General features: G+C 39.1%; 1 protein-coding gene across 13 annotated transcripts in view; it reads right to left on the bottom strand.

Annotated features, from left to right (window-relative positions):
- Nucleotides 1-20,812, bottom strand: part of RBFOX2 (RNA binding fox-1 homolog 2) — a 264,510-nt gene that overhangs the window by 184,837 nt on the left and 58,861 nt on the right. For 12 of the 13 annotated variants that reach the window (XM_060112852.1, XM_060112856.1, XM_060112854.1 and 9 more), the window contains exon 2: nt 635-685. In XM_060112852.1, the coding sequence (XP_059968835.1) occupies nt 635-685 (51 nt within the window). Of the gene's footprint in view, nt 1-634; nt 686-17,630; nt 17,688-20,812 lie in introns of those variants that run through there. The other variant, XM_060112864.1, reaches the window with a different exon arrangement.

The following is a 20,812-nucleotide window of genomic DNA, read 5'->3' as shown; positions in this document are numbered from 1 at the left end:
CGGTCTGGGAGGATCCCATATGCCGCGGAGCGGCTGGGCCCGTGAGCCATGGCCGCTGAGCCTGCGCGTCCGGAGCCTGCGCGTCCGGAGCCTGTGCTCCGCAACGGGGGAGGCCACAACAGTGAGAGGCCCGCATACCGCAAAAAAAAAAAAAAAAAAAAAAAATCTGTGCAGGCAGGGGCTAAGTGGCTGGGAATAAAGAGACAAGTCCAACATTTAGAATTATGAGACATCAAGAAAACCAGGTTAAAAAATTATCATACAACCTGGGGAACAAAAAACAAAAGCAATTATGACTGTACCTGAGTGACTTTCCCCCTATAATATCCACAATTTCAATAATGTGATTACAATATTTTTAGGGTTAAGAAATATATTTTATTATATCTCTAAATGTAAATTCATTGCTGAAATTAACCATATCACTCTCCAAAATAAATAATTTCAGGAAATGCTATCATAGCTTCCTTAGATAAAATACACACACACACACACACACACACACACACACACACACACACACACACACACACACACACACACACACACACACACACACACACACACACACACACACACACACACACACACACACACACACAAAATATCTGAGTTATAAACAGCTTATACCAACCTGGCTGTCCCGTGCTGGGAATCCATGATAACCTGGGGTCAGAGGCTCGTTCTAAGACAAAGGAAAGAAAAGAAAACCGTAAGACAAAAGAAAGTGTTGAGGGCTTCCCTGGTGGCGCAGTGGTTGAGAGTCCGCCTGCCGATGCAGGGGACACGGGTTCGTGCCCCGATCCCGGAAGATCCCACATGCCGCGGAGCGGCTGGGCCCGCGAGCCATGGCCGCGGAGCCTGTGTGTCCGGAGCCTGTGCTCCGCAACGGGAGAGGCCACAACAGTGAGAGGCCCGCGTACAGCAAAAAAAAAAAAAAAAAAAAAAGAAAGTGTTGAGAATCATCAAAATCATCCAAAATGATCAAACATAAATTTCTGCACCAGTTCCTAAGGTGTTCTACCTAACTATATACATCTCTCAGTTTAGCACGTATGGTATCAAAAAACAAAAACAAATAAAAAACAGTATCTGCTTAGGAGCACTATTCATAAACACCATGTTCCTCCTTGTACAGCTAAATCTGTTTCCTTCTCCGTGTATCTCAAACAGAGCGCTACTGGGATTTGGGACAGATCAATTCCTAACTTCACACCGTGGAACTCTAGTATGCCCGGCCCTTAACTTCTAAAAGCCAGTAGGCTTTCAGTGTCCTGAACACTAGGACAACCAAAAACTTCCACACGTTTCCAAAAGTCCCCTTGTTAGGAAGGAGACAGTGCCACCCCTACTGAGAACTGTCTCTTGACCTGGAAAAGTTTTAGTCCCTCCCCTCTATCAATCTGCTTTCCTTCAGTTCTTTTAAACCTAGATGAAAGTCTACCTCTGTTCCGGACTTCCTCTACCATCCTACATCATTCTATGAACTCAAGTGACTCCTAATATGTGTAATAAGTTAAAATTTACTGGATTGGGGCTTCCCTGGTGGCGCAGTGGTTGAGAGTCCGCCTGCCGATGCAGGGGACATGGGTTCGTGCCCCGGTCCGGGAAGATCCCACATGCCGCGGAGCGGCTGGGCCCATGGGCCATGGCTGCTGAGGCTGCGAGTCCGGAGCCTGTGCTCCGCAGCGGGAGAGGCCACAACAGTGAGAGGCCCGCGTACCGCAAAAAAAAAAAAAAAAAAAAAATTTACTGGGTTATTTGTACAATTTACTTTTCATATTATTTATAATTTAATACACCTTCTTTTTGTAAAGGTGTTTCATACTGAGTGTCTCATCCTCACGTTAACCATTAAATCAAGATCCTTGGGGCTTCCCTGGTGGCACAGTGGTTGGGGGTCCGCCTGCCGATGCAGGGGACACGGGTTCGTGCCCCAGTCTGGGAGGATCCCACATGCCGCAGAGCGGCTGGGCCTGTGAGCCATGGCCGCTGAGCCTGCGCGTCCAGAGCCTGTGCTCCGCAACGGGAGAGGCCACAACAGTGAGAGGCCCGCGCACCGCAAAAAAAAAAAAAAAAAAAAAAAAAAAATCCTTGAGGGCAAGAATGATAGCGAATAAAAGCTATGCAAACCCTAATTTAATACAATGTCATACAATACGAGGACTCACTTATGGCTTACTTGACTCATTCAATTATTCAGTCAACATATATTGAATACCTAATATTTTCAAAGTACTGTTTAGATGACTGACAGAGTAAGTCAGTAAAACAAGCCCCTTGCCTTCAAGGGGACTTTTAAATGGGAGGAGATACATGTGCACACAAAGGTGTAAATGAGAATGTAGTGCTTTCATAGTTTTTCCAAGGTGCTCAACACAGCTATCTGAAAGATATGCATCCTCTTATTCCATTCCTACTAGCAAAACAGTAAGTTAAGAAGAATTTTCATTGATAGGATCTTCGTTTACGACGACGACGAGAGTAAACCTGCCACCTGATGGTACATCTGCTTGGATTATATCCATATCTTTGTTGATCATTGAAAGTCCACACTCCTTTCAAAAACATGAAAGCCAGGTGTCAACTTAAGCTCCCTGCACAGACCCCATGTCTTGCTCATCATGGCTTCCCCACAACCTAGCACAGTGTCTAACACATGGTGGACATTCAGAAGAATGTGTAAATAAATAAATGAGGTTTGATAACCAGAAATTATTAGGCATTCAGTTGCTGACTCAATCATAGACAACCCAAGTTCTCCTTTTTTTTCCTAAATCTCTATTTTGGACATTTGTAAGTTAAGTCTCCCTAAAGAGGGTACACCAAAGATAACTGCCTTTAAAAATTATAGGTGCCAAAATGATCCCGAGAAAGAACAAAGTTGAAGGACTCACATTACAAAGCTACACTAATCAAGACAGTGTAATACTGCCTAAGAACAGACGTACAGACCAATGAAGTACAACTGAGAGTCCAGAAATAAACCCTTGCAGTTACAATCAACTTGAGTTTTAAAAAGGGTGCCAAGAAAAGCAATGTTAGAAAGAATAGCCTTTTCAACAAATGGTGCTGGGACAACTGGATATCCCACGTCAAAGAATAAAGTTGGAACTCTATCTTACACCATATACAAAATTAATGCAAGACAGATCACAGACCTAAAATCATAAAACTCTTAGAAGAAAACAAAGGATTAAACCTTCATGACCTTTGGTTAGGCAATGGTTTCTTCAATATGACTACAAAGACACAAATGACGAAAAATAGATAAGTGGACTTCATCAAAATTTAAAACTTCTGTGCTTCAAAGGACACCATCAATTTGGGGATCTAATGTACACAGAGTGATTATAGTTAACAATACTGAATGATATACTTGAAAGTTGCTAAGAGAGTAGATTGTAAATGTTCTCACCACAAAAAATAAATGGTAATTATGTGACATGATGCAGGTGTTAGTTACAGCTATGGTGGTAACCACTTTGCAACATATAAGTGTATCAAACCAACAAGTTGTACACATTAAACTTACACAATGTTACACAATGTTAATGCCAATTATGTCTCAATAAAGCTGAGGAGGAAAAGACACCATCAAGTAAGTGAGAAGACAACTAACAGAATGGGAGAAAATATTTGCAAATCCTTTGTCCAATAAGGGACTTGTAGTCAGAATATAAAAGAACTCTTAGAAAGACAACCTGAATTTTTAAGTGGGCAAAAGTTGCGAACAGGAAATTCCCCAAACAGGATATACAAATGGCCAATAAACACATAAAGAGATACTCAACACTGTTGGTCATTAGGAAAATTCAAATCAAAACCACAATGAGATAACACTTCACACCCACTAGGATGGCTATAATCAAAAAGTCAGACAAGAACAAGTATAACAACAACGTGGAGAGACTGGAATCTCATACATTGCTGTTGGGACTATAAAATGGTGCAGGCACTTTGGAAATAGTTTGGAAGTCCCTTAAAATGTTAAAAAAGAGTTACCATGTGACCCAGCAATTCCACACTAGGTATAACCAAGAAAACTGGAAACATACATCCACACAAAGCCTTGTACACAAATGTTCATAGCAGAATTATTTCATAATAGCCAAAAAGTTGAAATAATCCAAATGTCCATCAATTGATAAGTGGGTAAGCAAAGTATTGTATATCTATAACTGAATATTATTTGGCAATAAAAGGAATGAAGTACTGATACAGCAAAGATGAATTTTAAAAACATCATGCTAAGTGAAAAAAGCCAGAGACAATAGGCCACAAATTATATGATTCCATTTATATGAGATATTCAGAAGGGGCAAATCCATGGAGAAAGAAAGTAGATTAGTAGTTCCAGGGACTAAAGGGAGCGACTGCCAGTGGGAACTGGGTTTTACTTTTGGTGATGAAAATGTTCTGGAATTAGTGATGATGGACTCACAACTCTATGATTTTGCTTAAAACCACAAAACACTAAAACCACTTGAAAAGGGTGAGATTTATGGTCTGTGAATTATAGGTCAATAAACCTGTTATTTAAAAATAATAATAATAGGCAATGTTGGCTGGCTATTTTCATACAAATTTTTATAGGGGAGACACATGCAGCTTAGACCATAACAAAAAGAACAGGGCTCCTTCCGAAATCCCCAAGTAGATACTGAGCAGGCATGGTTTCAGGATGGAGGGGAGGAGTAAGAGAAAGTGGCAAAGAGAAGGAGATAATAAAGCACAGATAATAGGTGAAAAAGTCAAACTTTCAACCCAGGTCTGTTGGACTCCAAAGCCCCTGTTCCTCCCGCTTTATCAAACTCTCTAATAACCATTCCATATTATTGCTTTACAGTAAATTTCAAGAGTGTCTGAGGAAGGAATTATAGGATAAAGAAAGTCATCAAAAACACCCAAAAGCATCACTAACAAAGATTTGTCACTCCCAGAGACTATCCCATGTACTATATTCTTGAGTTCAACAATGCAGAAAACTTTTTGTAAGGGAAAAAAAAGTACATTCCTACAAGCAAGTATTGTCAAAAACTTTAACAGCAAAGACAGATATAACAGGTACACAGAGATGTGCCCGAGGAAATGGACTTTCCCCTTCACCTGCTTAGCAAACTAGTCCTCCTTTCTTCCCCCTCACTCGAGGATACCTGGAACTCTCCAGCACTCAGACACGCACTGCCCCTCTGAAAGTGGACTATACTTAACGACAAAGGTTTGCTTTCGTTTTTAATTTTACCACGTAGATATCTGCCCCTTCAAAATGCATGAACTTTGCATGTTTTTGAATTTTATAGAAATGAATCCTATTGTAGAGCAATTTCCTTTTTTCTCATTTTATGAGATTTATCTCCACTTATGCATGTCACTGTATTTCACTAATTTTGACAACTGCTTAATATTCTATTTTATGACTATGTCACCATTTATTTATCCCTCTTGTTTTCCTGTTAATAGATATTTAAATTGTTTCCAGTTATACTCACAAACCACTGCTGCCTCTGAACATTCTTTTAGAGTTAAGGTATCACTTTCCACCCATAGACTGACAAAAATGAAAATGAAAATATGACAAATTGGCAGGAAGAAGAGTAAATAGATATCTTCACATATAATAGTAGGAAATAAGCATATTGGGACTACTCTTTTGGAAAGCAATTTGACAATAATTATTAAAATATTAAATACTCATAATACTTATAATTTCATATCTCTGATCTCTTTATCTACTCTAGAGAATCACCTGAACTTGTGCTCAAAGAAGCATGTACAAAGATTTTTCAATGCAGTGCTGTTTGCAACACTGAAAAACTAAAAAGCACCTCAATAATAGGGAAACAGTGTTATCAACTATTGTTGATACTGTTGACTATTCAACATCCTCGGTTAAACTGCAAGTGTTTTAAAAGGTAAAATCTCAATGAACTATCTCAAGTCATATTAAATGACAGCAAAACAGTCGGTGTGCTATTCCTTTAAATCACAATATAAAAAGAGGTATTTCTACATGCATATAAAAAGGTAAATAAATGCATAGAGAAGATCTAGAAGGATATACAACAAACTTCTAACAGTGGTTCCCTCTAGGGAGAAGAATAAGATCTGTGGAAGGTCGAGAGGGCATGTTTTATCTGAATTATTTGAATTTACAAAATGTAAAATTCATGTATTACTTAGAGCATAAAAAAGAACCAAAGAAGTCACTACTACCAGTGTTTTATAATGTACAAAACACCTTCACATAATCTTATTTAGTTCTCATGATGCAGAAAATAGGTTTTATAACGCTCATTTTACAGATGAGAAAGCTGAATTTCAGAAAGATTAAATGATTTGCTCAAGGCCAAATAGCTAATGATAGTGGCTGAGCTGCCTTCAGACTTAGGTTTTTTAACTCTATACCCAGTACTTCTGCTACTTCATGACAACTAGTACAAACCAGTACTGGTCCTGGTAGAGATTACTATGATTGTCTAAAAACATGCAGATCTGAGTTTTTAATCAGTGTAAAAATAATAACTGAAGGTTATTATTTTTAAATTTTTTTTATTTCATACTGGAGTATAGTTCATTAACAATGTTGTATTAGTTTCAGGTGTACAGCAAAGTGACTCAGTTATACATAAATCACTGAAATTTAAAGCAGACATGGAATTACAAGGCAAGCTAATGGAACAGATGGGACAGAAATCAGATGTGTTAAACTCCAAAGAGGAAAGGCAGCTATACTGCTATAAGCAAGAATTATTGACCTAGTAAGACTGAAAGACTTAGAAACTGACTGCCAAGGCACAGAAGCTGCTGAAAAATAAAAAGAATATATGAGAAATAAAATACCAACCATAAGAATTTTACTATAGAGATAGCAATGAAACGTGTTTAGAAGCTTCTGGTAAGTGAATGTGTGAAAGAGTAACAGAAGGATCCTTAAGTAACTGGCAAATACAGTAACTATGATGGATCGTGCACATACAACGGACACTGAAGGAAGTGAAGAAAAATATTACCTGACATTTGTATTCTTCACTAGCTGCTTAGAAGCTCCCATTGCACCTATGTTTGAAAAATCCATTTAAGCAGAAGAATCTTCATTCATTCAGTAAAAGTGGATTGAACAACTGCTCTATGACAAGTACAGTGCTGGTATCCCTGCCCTTGAGGAGCTGTGAGTTGTAATAATTATAAAATAATGTGATTGATAACATAACTGACATCTATAAGAACAACGACGGGACTCCAGAAGATCTTTTGGAAAAGTGTGTATGGGATTTGGGGGTGGGGGGGAGAGTTGAGTGGGTAACAGCCTCTAACCTCTTATTGGAGGACAAGACCTCCACACTGTGATGGATTGATGCATGCTGAAAAGACACAATGGATTTTAAGGCCACTTTTCTAAATGCATTCTGAAAATCATCAACATCATTTCTAAATGATTATTTAGATATACATAATGGGCCGATATATTTGGAATGGCCCATTCCAAATGAAAATTACCCAGAATACTGCACCTGGGAGGTACAGCAGAAAAGAACTGCTTCCTTAAGCATTTAAAAAATACAGTTAAAAGAGAGGTACTAAGAGGACTTAACAACACTGAAAATCAAAAAAGCCCTGCTTTCGGTACAGAAATATGACAGTGATATAACATACTAGCAGGACTTCCCTGGCGGCACAGTGGTTAAGAATCCGCCTGCCATTACAGGGGACATAGGTTCGATCCCTGGTCCGGAAGATGCCACATGCCATGGAGCAACTAAGCCCATGAGCCACAACGACTGAGCCTTCGCTCTAGAGCCCACAAGCCACAACTACTGAGCCCGCGTGCAGCAACTACGGAAGCCCGTGCGCCTAGAGCTCATGCTCCGCAACATGAGAAGCCACTGCAATGAGAAGCCCGCGCACTGCAACGAAGAGTAGCTCCCACTCACTGCAACGAGAGAAAGGCCGCGTGCAGCAACGAAGATCCAACACAGCCAAAAATAAAATTAAATAATTAATTTAAAAAAATAACATACTAGCTATAAATCCTAAGCAATATCAATAAAACACTAACTGAGGAGCCTAGGGAAGAGACCACTCTGCCATCTCCCTTGGTTTCACCTACTTAACAGGTCATGTGTTCAGTGTCCAGAGATTCATTACAAGAGTATTTCTTACTGGCTTCCATCAATGATGAGGGTTGTCTAGGAGCAGGTGCAGAAAACTGGAAATGCACAAGGAAGTTACACCAAGCAATTAGAAAAAAAAATTTAACCCACCCTATTGTTTTTCTTTTGTGTCTAACAAAATCAAATCCATTTCACAAAATGGAAGGCGAAGAAAAATACTGAGAATGGAACAAAATAAATTCTTGCCACCATGCAATTTGGGGAGAGGAAAGTAAAAGGAAGCAAAGGAAAGAATGAATCTGTCCTCTAACAAACAAAGGTTGGGCAATGGTACAAGCCCAAATTTTTCACTGACTTACTCCCAACTGAAAATTAATTTCACATTACCTTACATTTAGCAATGGAGGGAAAGATTGATTTAGACCATAATGGCTAGGGGAAAAAAAAACCAAATCAAAAAAAAAATCGAAAGCAAATTCCCAGGGTATTTCATTACCTTGTTTTGCAGCCCAAGTTACTGTTTTTCAAGTAGTAAGCCTATTTTTGAACAGGCACATGGAAGAGAACACCACAGGAACTGAAGATGTACCTAAGTTCCCATGCTATTACGTACAAAAACAAATCCTAGCAACAAATAGGGTCAGGAAGAGAGACTGCTTAGCAACCACAGGACATCATTCCGTGTCCAAACCATACAGGGTTCAAGGTACACAAAGATAAGAGGGCTTACAAGGGATATGAATCTGGTAGTATCTAACAACACAGGCCCAACAGAAGGTGCAGTGGGTAACTGGTAGACTAAACTTTCACACTACAATAGAATAAAATAAAACATAGGGTAATTCGTCCCACCTCCCCACCAAGAAAACAGACAGTAGCTCTTTGTTACCCTCACCACTTCCACCCCAAATACCCCATCTTTTTTTTAAGAGACAGCTCATTTTGGGGGTGCTTTATCTCAGCCCTAAGGATAGTTGCTGTTATAAATTAACTTTATACTAATGATATATTATCATCTATCAATCATATTATTACATTATTTTATATCTATTGTATTACATCTGCTTGTTCCTTATTCTCTTTACTTCTTACAAGCCAATCCCTTATTAATTCAATCTGCTGTTATAGTAAACAATTCTTTATGTTAAATTCCTTGTCTAAATTACTTATAGTCTCTTTGTCCTGATTGGATCCAGATTGGTACAGATGAGCTGAAACAAAATGCTAATAGCCACTTATTTCACACAGGACAGTCATTATGCTTCATGCTTTCTATACGTTATCACTTTGTATTCTCCTAAAACTCTGTAATATATCTCTCAATATTAAGAAAACTGAGGCTCAGGGCTTCCCTGGTGGCGCAGTGGTTGAGAGTCCGCCTGCCGATGCAGGGGACACGGGTTCGCGCCCCGGTCCGGGAAGATCCCACATGCCGTGGAGCGGCTGGGCCTGTGAGCCATGGTCGCTGAGCCTGTGCGTCTGGAGGCTGTGCTCCACAATGGGAGAGGCCACAGCAGTGAGAGGCCCGCGTACCACAAAAAAAAAAAACAAAAAAAAACCGAGGCTCAGAAAATGATGCAATTTGTCTACAATAATGCAAATCCTGGGAGGGAGGGAGACGCAAGAGGGAAGGGATATGGGAACAGATGTATATGTATAACTGATTCACTTTGTTATAAAGAAGAAACTAACACACCATTGTGAAGCAATTAATTATACTCCAATAAAGTTGTAAAAAAAATAAAAATTAAAAATAATGCAAATCCAGGTTGGTCTGATACTCAAGTCCCTGCTGGTTCCCTACTATAGCATTTATCCTTCTTTACAGAACCTAGCAATACTTTTTAAAGAACTAAACATCTATGTACGGGAAAAGAATGAACAAAGCAGTCCTGGCTGCTATACTTAGGAAGGGCAGTTTGCTGGTTGGCCTTGACTGGTGCCTGGGAACTCAGATATCAGGAGGGTTCTATTCCCAGAACTGGTAAGAGGGGCTCACTGTGCCTAAACTGTGCAAACAATACGGTTTATGCCGAACATGCTTTCCTCCTGGGAGTCTAGAATTTAAGCATGTGCTAGGCAGAGGGTGCCTACGTGAACAACCCTTCCCAGCCGTGCCCCTAAAAGAAAAATTTCAGCGCTAAGTCTAATGAGCTTCCCTGGTAGACAACACTGCCACCACTGGCTGAAGGAAGTAAGCACATCCTGTGTGACTCAACTGCAAGAGAACTCCAGGAAGCTGGAGCCCGATTTCTTCTGGACATCACCCCATGCAATTTTTCCCTTGGTGATTTTGCTTTGTATCCTTTCACTGTTATAAATCATAGCCATGAGTATGTCTATACAATGAATTCTGTAAATCCTAGCAAATCATTGGAGTTGGGGTAGTCTTGGGGACGCCGCCCCAATACAGCTTATGACATGCCAAGTATTTTATTAAATGCAGAGGATACAAAGATGAATAGGGCCTTTGCCCTCAAGGGATTTTACAGTCTATTTAAATTTCCCTTCTTTCACTTCTCTGATCTTCACTTCTTAGTCTGTTTGCCACTTAAAATAGATTAGATACATCTCCCTAAGCTAAATTTCATTCTTGGCACTGAAATGATGCTAAATATTTAATAAGTCCATCAAGCAAAATCTGAGATACAAAGCTCTAATAAACTCGAAGGCCGCACATATTTTCTCTTTACTTTCCCCATCATATTGTGTTCCTCATTAAAAATAAATTGACCAACTCTTGTACACTGCTGGTAGGAATATAAAATGGTGCGGCTACTAAAGAAAACAGTCTGGCGGTTCCTCAAAAAGTTAAATATCGAACTACCGCACGGCCCAGCAATTCCACTGCTAGGTATATTCCCCAAGGAATTAAAAACAAGTACTCATGTAAGTACATGTATACACTATGCAAAATAGCTGAGATGTGGAAATAACACAAATGTCCATCAATGAACGAATAAATAAATAATTGTATACACATACAAAGGAACATTATTCAGCTTTAAAAAGGAACAAAGTGCTGATACATGCTACAACATGAATGAATCTTGAAAACATGATGGTACATGAAAAAAGCCAGACACAAAAGGTCTCATATTGTATAATTCCATTTATACGAAATACCAAGAATACGTAAATTCATAGAGGCAGAAAGCAGATGGAAGGAAGGGGAAATGGAGGATGACTGCTTAATGGAGGGTGACTGCTTAATAGGTACGGGGTGATAAAAATTTTTGGAACTAGATAGGGGTGGTGTCTGCACAATACTGTGAATGTACTAAATACCACCAAATTGTTCACTTCTAAAAGACTAATTATATGTTATGTGAATTTCATCTCAATAAAAACATTTTTTGAAAAGCAATGCAGTATACAATATGGTGATAATGATGTTATTTGAATGGGTATTTGTAGCTTGAAATAAAATCATCAGTGACTACAACAGATACGGATTCAAAAAAGTGCCACATCTCAGTATATACCCTGGAAAACTACTTGAAGACTCAGTGGTTCTAAGCAATGATACAGATACTGATGCCGTAGAGTATGTATAAATTTTCTTCCCAAAACCATAGAAAATAAAATGTTTCTAAATTATTATATAAGACTTTGAATAGGCATGTATGCATAAATAAAATCAGTATTTTAAAGACATTTGCCTATTTCATCAACATCCCTAAAAATTTATATATTTAGGTTGGCTTGTCCTTTCAGTGGAAAACAACTTAAAGCCTTATATACAGAGTTTCCTCATATTCAGGCATTTATAGCACATATACATAACTTTTTTCCCATTAAGTCTAAAAGGATGTTTCCCAAAATGTTTAGTGATTATGTCTTGGTGTTGAGTTTGGGTTTATAGAGTGACATACTTTTTTTTTTTCTTTTGCCTATCTGTATTTTCTAATTTTTCAACAACAAGTACAAATTGTTTTCACTTAACCATCAAAAATTAGGAATAATAACAGTACCTTCTCAAGGATGTTGTGAAGATTAAATGAGAAAATACACATAAAGCCCTTAAAACTGTATTCAGGGTATTATAAGTATGCAACAAATATGAGGTAATAGGGGTATTATTATGTTTCTGTTTTTGTAAATATTTTTCAGAACACATATCTTTCATTACCTCTGGCAAAAGCATTCACCTTAATCCAGGCCTGGGTCATCTGAGTCAAGCCTAAATAACTGAATAATAGCTTCTTAGCTGGTCCAGCAGTCTCCATCCACCTCTTCCCAGTTTTCTTACCAGGCCAGGGTAATTCATCGAACACCACTCATATCACTCCCATGCTAATGGCTCTCCATTGTTTACATGATCAAATTCCAAACACTCTAAACCTGGCCTCACCTGGTCATTCCCTTTTTCTCCCCATTTATTTATTCCTTCAACAAATATTTACTGAAGGACATTCATGTGTCTGGCACTATGGCAGAAATAGAAAGACAAATAAGTTACTGATTCTTTTCTTAAGGAACTCATAGTCTAGTAAGAGAGACAGGCATGTAAATAAGCACAACATGAATCATGCAATAAAATGTAAATGTAAGGTCCAGAGGGAACAAGTGTACAAAGTTGATAATGGAGTGAGAAAGGCATGAAGAAATTACAAACACGGGAGTCATGGGAGGCAAGATCTGGATGGGGTTTGAAGGATGACTGCAAATAGCTAATTTCCAGATCTAAACTTTACTCAATTTACTTCACACCTTAGGGTGTTCTCCCACATCAACTCAACTTTAGTAAAACCTAGCAAAGTGCTACCTGCCTTCACAATGCAATTCTTGTAACTCTGGCTCAGTGTATTTTCAAACTGAGTCAAGACCCATTCATGACTGATTTAATTTAAGAGATCTCAACCATTATTAAAAAATAAAAATAATGAGAGCAGCAGCTCTCAAACTTTCGGGTCTTAGAATCCCTTTACCCTCTTAAAAATTACTAGAGATCCCAAAGAACTTTTGTTTATGGGAGTTAATAAGGATTAGTATTTGTCTATTAGAAACTGAAACTGCGTAATTTTTAAAATATTTGTTAATTCGCCTTAAAATACCAATAATAAGCTATTATGCTAACATAAAACATTTTATGAAAATTAACTATATTTTATAAAACAAAAAATTTAGTGAGAACAGTGCCATTGTCTTACATTTTGTTTTTGCAAATATCTTTCACATCCCACTTAACAGAAGACGGCTAAGATATCTGCTTCTGCATTCAATCTGTTGTGATATGTTATTCTGGTGAAAGTATATGAAGAAAATCTGGCCTTCCACAAATATGTATTTGGAAAAAGTAGGAGTACTTTAATAGTCTTTTCACGTATCTATGGATATTCTTCCTTAATATTATACCAAAACTTGAAAAGTAACAGTTCCTTAAAAGTTAGTTGCAGTGTGACATCTGAAACCATATCAATTAATTTTTTTCATAAAACCCACTGGCCTGTCCTGCATTTTGAATGAATTTTCACCTATCATGATTACGTAACATCTTGCATTGTTTGTTTATAAAATACTGGTTCACTAAGTTATAAACATCTTCTCAATATTGACACATTTCATTATAAAATATCAATGAAACTGACTTTTTTCACCCCTCCTTTAAGTGCAAGGGTGTGGTGGTAAAAAAAGATAATGACTACCAGTACAGTTTGGTGCCGGTGCCTTGATTCACTCTAGGACGACCCATCATTGCTTACACAACACCAGTGCAAATGTCAACATAGTAGGAAAGGCAAAAAACATCTTAATGTTATGAAAAGAGTCTTGACCTTGAAGACCCCCCTAAAGGGTTCTTGGGTACCTTTGTGGGCGGGGGAAGTGAGGTCCATAGACCACACTTTAAGAATCACTATACTGGACTACAACAGAATTTTTAAACAGAAAGAAAGAATCAAGTACCTCACGTTTAGTAAGGGTAAAAATTATTCCATGAAACGTGTTTTGGTCACATGTATACAGATAAACATCTAACTATACACTAGGTTGTCATGTAAAATGGATCTCTTATTATGGGTCATAGTCAAAATCCCATGGTCAAACAACCCTTGTATTGTGATATTCAGTTGAAACTGCTGTTTCACTGAACTGCAGACTTAAAAAAAAAAAAAAACCTCTTTATTAGCCTCAGAGTATAAAGGAAATATATCCCAAAAGGATAATTCTGCAACATTCCAAAAATCCCTCTGAGACAGGCTAACATGTTAACCCTTTAGCCATAAAGGTCAATATAGACAAAATAAATTTTACTTTAACTGGCATATATTTGCTATTTCAATTTAGCTTTTAAAACAGTCTCATCACTCACATTGCTATTCAACATGATTTCAAACAAGCTCTGTTGCTATTAGCTGAGTGACTTAGGGCAAGTTACTCAACCTCTCTGATCTATTCCTATACCTTGCAGAGATGTTAAGATTATGCATAATATATACAAAGCACCTAAGAGTGTACCCACCCTATAGAGGAAAGCTATTATTAAAACAATTTTTATGGGCTTCCCTGGTGGCGGAGTGGTTGAGAGTCCACCTGCCGATGCAGGGGACACGGTTTCGTGCCCCAGTCTGGGAAGATCCCACATGCCGCAGAGCGGCTGGGCCCGTGAGCCATGGCTGCTGAGCCTGCGTGTCTGGAGCCTGTGCTCTGCAATGGGAGAGGCCACAACAGTGAGAGGCCCATGTACCGCAAAAAAAAAAAAAAAAAATTTTATTATACGCTTTGAGTTCACAATCCTGCCTTACCCCTCAGTCCCCTAAGATTTGTATGGCTGAGTGACAATGGGCCTTTCTATCTCCTACTCCTGCTGTTGCTTCCAATGCCCTACTTGCTACGATTGCCAATCCTCTGACCTAAACTCTCTGTCATCTACTTCTGGTGTCCCCAGAGCAAGTCCCTGAACTTCCCCTTATCATATTAATTCCCTGGTCAGAAAAAAGATAATGCTCATTACAATTCAAGGCTCTTCTGATAAATGCCATGTTAATTCTTGCTTGCAACTAGTCTAAAAGACTTTAAATGAAATCATATGAATTCATGGTGGGTTTTTCTTTTAAACAGCCATTTTTTAAAAATACAAATTAATTTTCTAAAACATATGGTCAACTTACTAAGAATTCATGAAAGGGCTGCCTCTATCAGATCTCATCACACCTTAATTCCTACACCAGCTCCACTATTCAACTCCTATAGTTCTTCCAGCCCTCTTAGATAGTCTCCATTAAGTAAAAGGCACTTAACAGAAAAAAGTGGCAAAGAAAACTATACGTACGGTTTTCTGTAGTACAATGAGATGCTCGAGATAGCTGAAAGAAGGGCAGGAGGCAAGGAAACTACCCAGAGAGAATGGTGTTGGGTCTCGACTGGTGGCCCTTTCTGAGGGAACAGAACTACTACACAGATCATCACTGAAAGGGGGAAGGGGGCAGGGGAGGGGGGAGGCACTAATGTGTGCAGACATTGCAATGTGCTAGATACTTTATGCACATTATTGCATGGTCTAGGTATTATTTCCATCATCAGGTGAGGACACTGAGACTCAGAGAGGTTGAATGACTACATCAAGGCCAAACAACTAGTAAGTGGTAGAGGCAGAGGCACAATTATAACTCTCTTCTTTCCGTTAAATGGTACACAGTGAGTTAGTCCAGAAAAGCACTTATCCCTAGGCTAAGCAACAGGGAAGGGAAGTGCAGGCTCATCTACACACTGGCTTAGCCTGACTGTTTCTCTTCTACCAATGTGAATAACTGAGAGATAATCCATCTTTAACCTGTAGTTATCACCCAATTACTCCCACTGGTAGAAGAAAAGCAGTGTTCCTTAAACTTTAACATGCATACAGGTCACTGCAGGGTATCTTGTTAAAAATGCAGATTCTGATTCATTGGGTCTGGGGTGGCACCTGAGATTCTGCATTTCTAATAAGATTTCAGGAAACGATGACACTTCTAGTGCTTGGGCCATACTCAAAACAGATTACACACAGCAGTTCCCAAACCTGGCTGTTCATCATCATCATCTGGGAATCACTTAAAAATTATAGATTCCTAGGCCCCTCCCTCCTAGACATTCAGGGTGTCTGAAACCTTCTACCTCATAATTCTGTAATTCAAAGAAATGTATAATTAATTATTAATGACAATAGCCAAAGGAAACACTGATTGAGAACATACCAAATGTCTAAGTGTTTTCTGTATTAGTTTACTTTCCCTCAGCACCACACTGTAAGGTTGGTACTTACAGCACTATCATCCCCATTTTAGACATGAGGAAACCAATGCACCAAGAGACTGCTACTCGTCCAAGGTCAGTCACTGAGCAGCAGAACAGGGGTGCACACTTGAATCAATCTGGTTCCTCAGTCTGTGCCCTCAGACACACCACAAAATGTTGCTTCCATCACCCAGTGGTAACGTCACTGATTTTAACAGACACAGTTGAACAAATAAGTCCAAATGGGTCACCTCAGAAGACTGTACCCTGAGAAGGCTATGCTCTTATTCCTCGGATGCTGCCACCATTCATGCAGCCACTGCTAAACTACATAATCTAGGAGCTCTTGATCTGAAAATGAAAATGCCTTCAGAACCTAAACCTATGACTTTAAATATCTTTAACTGGGACAAAAGCTCATCATTTGAACACAGATTTGATTTTTTTGACAACCCCAAGTCAGGAAAAGCCAATTCAAAGAAATCCAGTGTCTGATCAAGCTAGGTATTCTTTTTAAATAAAAAATGTGATGTTAGATATTAAAAATGTTTTCGTCATCACTCATCTCTGAAGCTGATTCCAAAAGAGAGTTCTTTATGTTTTGCGCAGTGGCTGTATCACCAGAGTCAAAGTGACTATTTTGAAGGACAATACTCATCTGGATGCACAGACTCTGTTGTATTTGTTTTTAAAAATATTAGCCCCTCACTCATTCCAAAAGAAACACATTTGCCCTTCACTATCAGTACGGACACGCACGCATATGTTCAGAACAACTGTCCTGAACCATGCAGTTCTCCTTTCTGCTGCAAGAGCAATGGCTTTGATTTTCTTCCAGATTTTTTAAAAATAAAGGTGTGCTTTATTTATACACACCCATCCGTAGAAAAATAAATATAATAATCAGGCATTAATAAAGCATTTAACTGCATGCAGCACCATAAAAGGCATCCTACAAAGGCAACTATATATCCAAAATAGGTGCACAAATACCCTCACGTACAGAGGATAAAGGCACACACAAATACTACAGGGACTATAACTCTAAAAAGGTATTATATTTCTACATCTAGATTAGCTCCTTTGTTAAATGAATATATCCTTTTCAACAAAGAAAATATTCTGCAAATTCAGAATGATTTACAGATTTTTAAAAAGCAGGCATTAACGCAGATCAGCACGATTCCACACAACCAACCTCTGTGCTTGAACTGGACTCCCCACACCTTACTGAAGCCACAATTCCCCTGCACAAACTCCCATCCACCACCCCCCACGCACACCCAACTCCCCACCAACCTCACAGGGGTTCCTGGGCTGGTCCATGGAATCTGATGACATCACTCTCTCTTCCTTCCTGGAATTCTAAACCCTGCTGCTCTCCCCTTGCACACAGCTACCATCTCTATGGCAACCTCACCTCCTCCTGCTTCCCTATTGGCTTCATGGAGCAGGATACACAAAAAGGTTTTCCGTTCTCCCCTTACCACCCGCCCCCAAAAAATGATGCTTTCAACAGGAACCTGAGCTAAATTTAGCTACTTGGGATTCAGAGTCCTATGACTAAGAAAACAGAGAAACGTCCTCCTTCCTACATTCCACCCTCCTCTCAACCCCACCCCAAAGTGGCTGCTTCACCTCCTTCTCTCTGGCCCCCAACCCAAAGCAGTATCTGCTGAGCATTAAAAACATCTGACTGTCCCACATATAAGGCTTGCACACAGAAAACTCTCACACCCTCCTCTCCTCCCAATAAGAAAAAAAAAAAAAAGAACAAAAATAAAAGTAGGCACTGGTCAAAAAACCAGTTAGGACATGTTATGGGCTGAGCATCAGTCTTCTGCTGTTTCTTTCCATCCCAAGCCAAGGATTGGAAACTCCACGCCTAAAGGCAGAATTCCTAAGTCTCCAACCACTCAGAAGACTGGATTCCCTCGCTATTTGCTTGATATTGTTTCCTCCAGCAGAGGAAAAAAAGGAGGAGGAAAAGGGGAGAGAAGTGAAGTTGAAAGACTGCACACTTCAGTGACCAAACATGCTAAGCCTAGAACCACAAATCCTGGGTCGAATTTTCCATCCCAGAGACTGACCTGCTATGTAAACTAGAGCAAGTTCTGACATCCCTCATCTCAAAAGCAGCTCCCACACAGGGATGTTATAAGAATTACTGACAAAATTAATGTAAAGTAGTTTAAGTCCCCGGGCCAAAGGGACTGAATATAGAGTAAGTTGACATCATTAGTAGTGAAATTCCTGTGGATATTAACAGAAATCAATAATCCACAGAGGAAGAACATGAACTTCTAGAAAATTATCCCTCCATACTCATTAGATACAGCACAATGTATGCATATTTTCTTGAACCACAGATAGTTCCCCCAAAGGTGTCTACTTCTAGTAAAATCCAGCTAATTTTTGACTAGTTCTCAATTTTGGAGCTGGCCCTATCTTTTCTTTGCTTAGTCCTAACTCTAATTTTGAAACTGCTACTCATTCTCCCTAAATGACTCAATATGGACCAGGGTTTCATTTTCCAGCTTGGCTGCCCATTTCTAGGGAAATAATTTTTTGTCAGAGCCATATTTGATAGCTGAACACTGAATCAACCCAGTGGCTAGTCATATATGACTCTAAAGGACAAAGCATCAATTGTAACCAAGTAGGAAAGGCTCCAAGCAGGTCAGAGCCTTACAGTATTAAAGGGGGTGGATTAAAATAATACACACCCAGGAAAACTGTATTTTGGGTTTGCAGGGCAGAGACTCAGCTCCAGGGCACCAACTCTCCAGTGAAAAAATAGACATGAAAGGAAAATAATTTCGTATGATAAATAGTCATTTGCCCCAAACAGAATTTAAACAATCTGGAACATTCAGCAGAGTCAAAATTCCCCACTAGTTAACATACAGGCATCCAGACTAAGCTTCAGAACTGCTATAGAACACAGCAAAGGATGCAGTATTTGCTAATAAACAACTGAAACTCACATGGGGGGGGTCAGTCAGGGGGAGGAGGAACACAGCATGATTAGCCCATCTCTGAGATTTGTACTTCCTTATTTCACTCCATGTGGACTCATAACAAGCCATTCCTTGTGTGAAACCTTTACTGTGTACACCACTGATCAGATGGTTCAACAGGCTAACTATGATGAACACTCTTCTAAAAATTCTCCTCAATATTCTTAAACAAACAGAAGGTCAGTTATTCCACAATGGGAAGACTGAAGCACAGTTTCCAAGATTGCCCATCCAATCAATTATGGAGCTTGACTTACATTAGTTATCATCATGATATCTATCAAGAATGGTCTGGACTAAGTGCACTACTGCAAATAAAGCTCTATTTATCTACTCCTTTCATTCAAACACACATTAAGTGTACTTACTATGTGCCAGGGGTTTTATATGGGTTGTCATTAATTCTCAAAAACAAAACCAAAAAACTGCAACTTGCATATGTTCTTACCTCTCTTTGCAAACAGAGAAACAACAGTTCCAGAGATACCAATGTGACCACGGTTATAGAATTTGTTATTTAATTTTTTTAAAAGCTAAGATTCTAACCCAGATGTGTTTGGACTCCAAAGCCTGTGTTTTTTCTGCTTGGCCTCCCATTTACAGACAGTTGGGGTTGGAAAGAAATAGTCAGAAATCACTTTGTATCTGTGATTTCTTATGTCATCAATAAAATACAGGTTGCGGGACTTCCCTGGTGGTCCAGTGGTCAAGAATCCGGCTTCCAATGCAGGGGATGTGGGTTCGATCCCTGGTCGGGGAACTAAGATCCCACGTGCCCCAGGGCTACTAAGCCCATGTGCAGCAACTACTGAGCCCACGTGCTCTGGAGCCTGCACGCCACAACTAGAGAGCCCGCATGCCACAGCGAAGAGCCCGCGCAGCCAAAAACAATTTTTAAATAAATAAAATAAAATACAGATTACTTGACATCAAAGTCATACTTTTTAGGTATACTAAAAACAGTTTTAAACGCTGAGCAGGCACTCAATACTTATTAATTTATTATCCTAATCCTATTAGTCTAAACTTCTGGAAAAGTGGCAATGATTCTACTCAGATCTTTTAAAATTAAAATTAGCTTGAGAAATTACATGCTGAAGTGAAATGATAAAACTTCAGATAACATATTCTGGAATTAAATTTTATAATATTTGAGATGAACAAAATTATCACTGTCAAAATGCCTACACTGTCCCAGTCATAAGGTCCTAATGCCTACACAGTCTCATCTGCTGATTTTAATCCATAAACCCTGTGCAGTCAAAATCTGTACATTAGATTTATGATTTCAAATTCTGCATACAGAATGAGAGCATTTCAAAGTATTTCTCCAGAGATTCTACTAATATTAAATCAGCTATTAGAGGACCATGTTAAAGAGGCCAAGGGCTCATGTCTGATACCCATGTGAACCAGTTAGCATCCCTCTTGCCTACTGCCACAATATGCCCCCTGCTGTAA

This window comes from Mesoplodon densirostris, chromosome 11, assembly GCF_025265405.1.
Source record: "Mesoplodon densirostris isolate mMesDen1 chromosome 11, mMesDen1 primary haplotype, whole genome shotgun sequence".
Classification (NCBI taxonomy): domain Eukaryota; kingdom Metazoa; phylum Chordata; class Mammalia; order Artiodactyla; family Ziphiidae; genus Mesoplodon; species Mesoplodon densirostris.
Note: the sequence above shows the minus strand (reverse complement) of the source record. Positions and strands in the feature narration are given on the sequence as shown.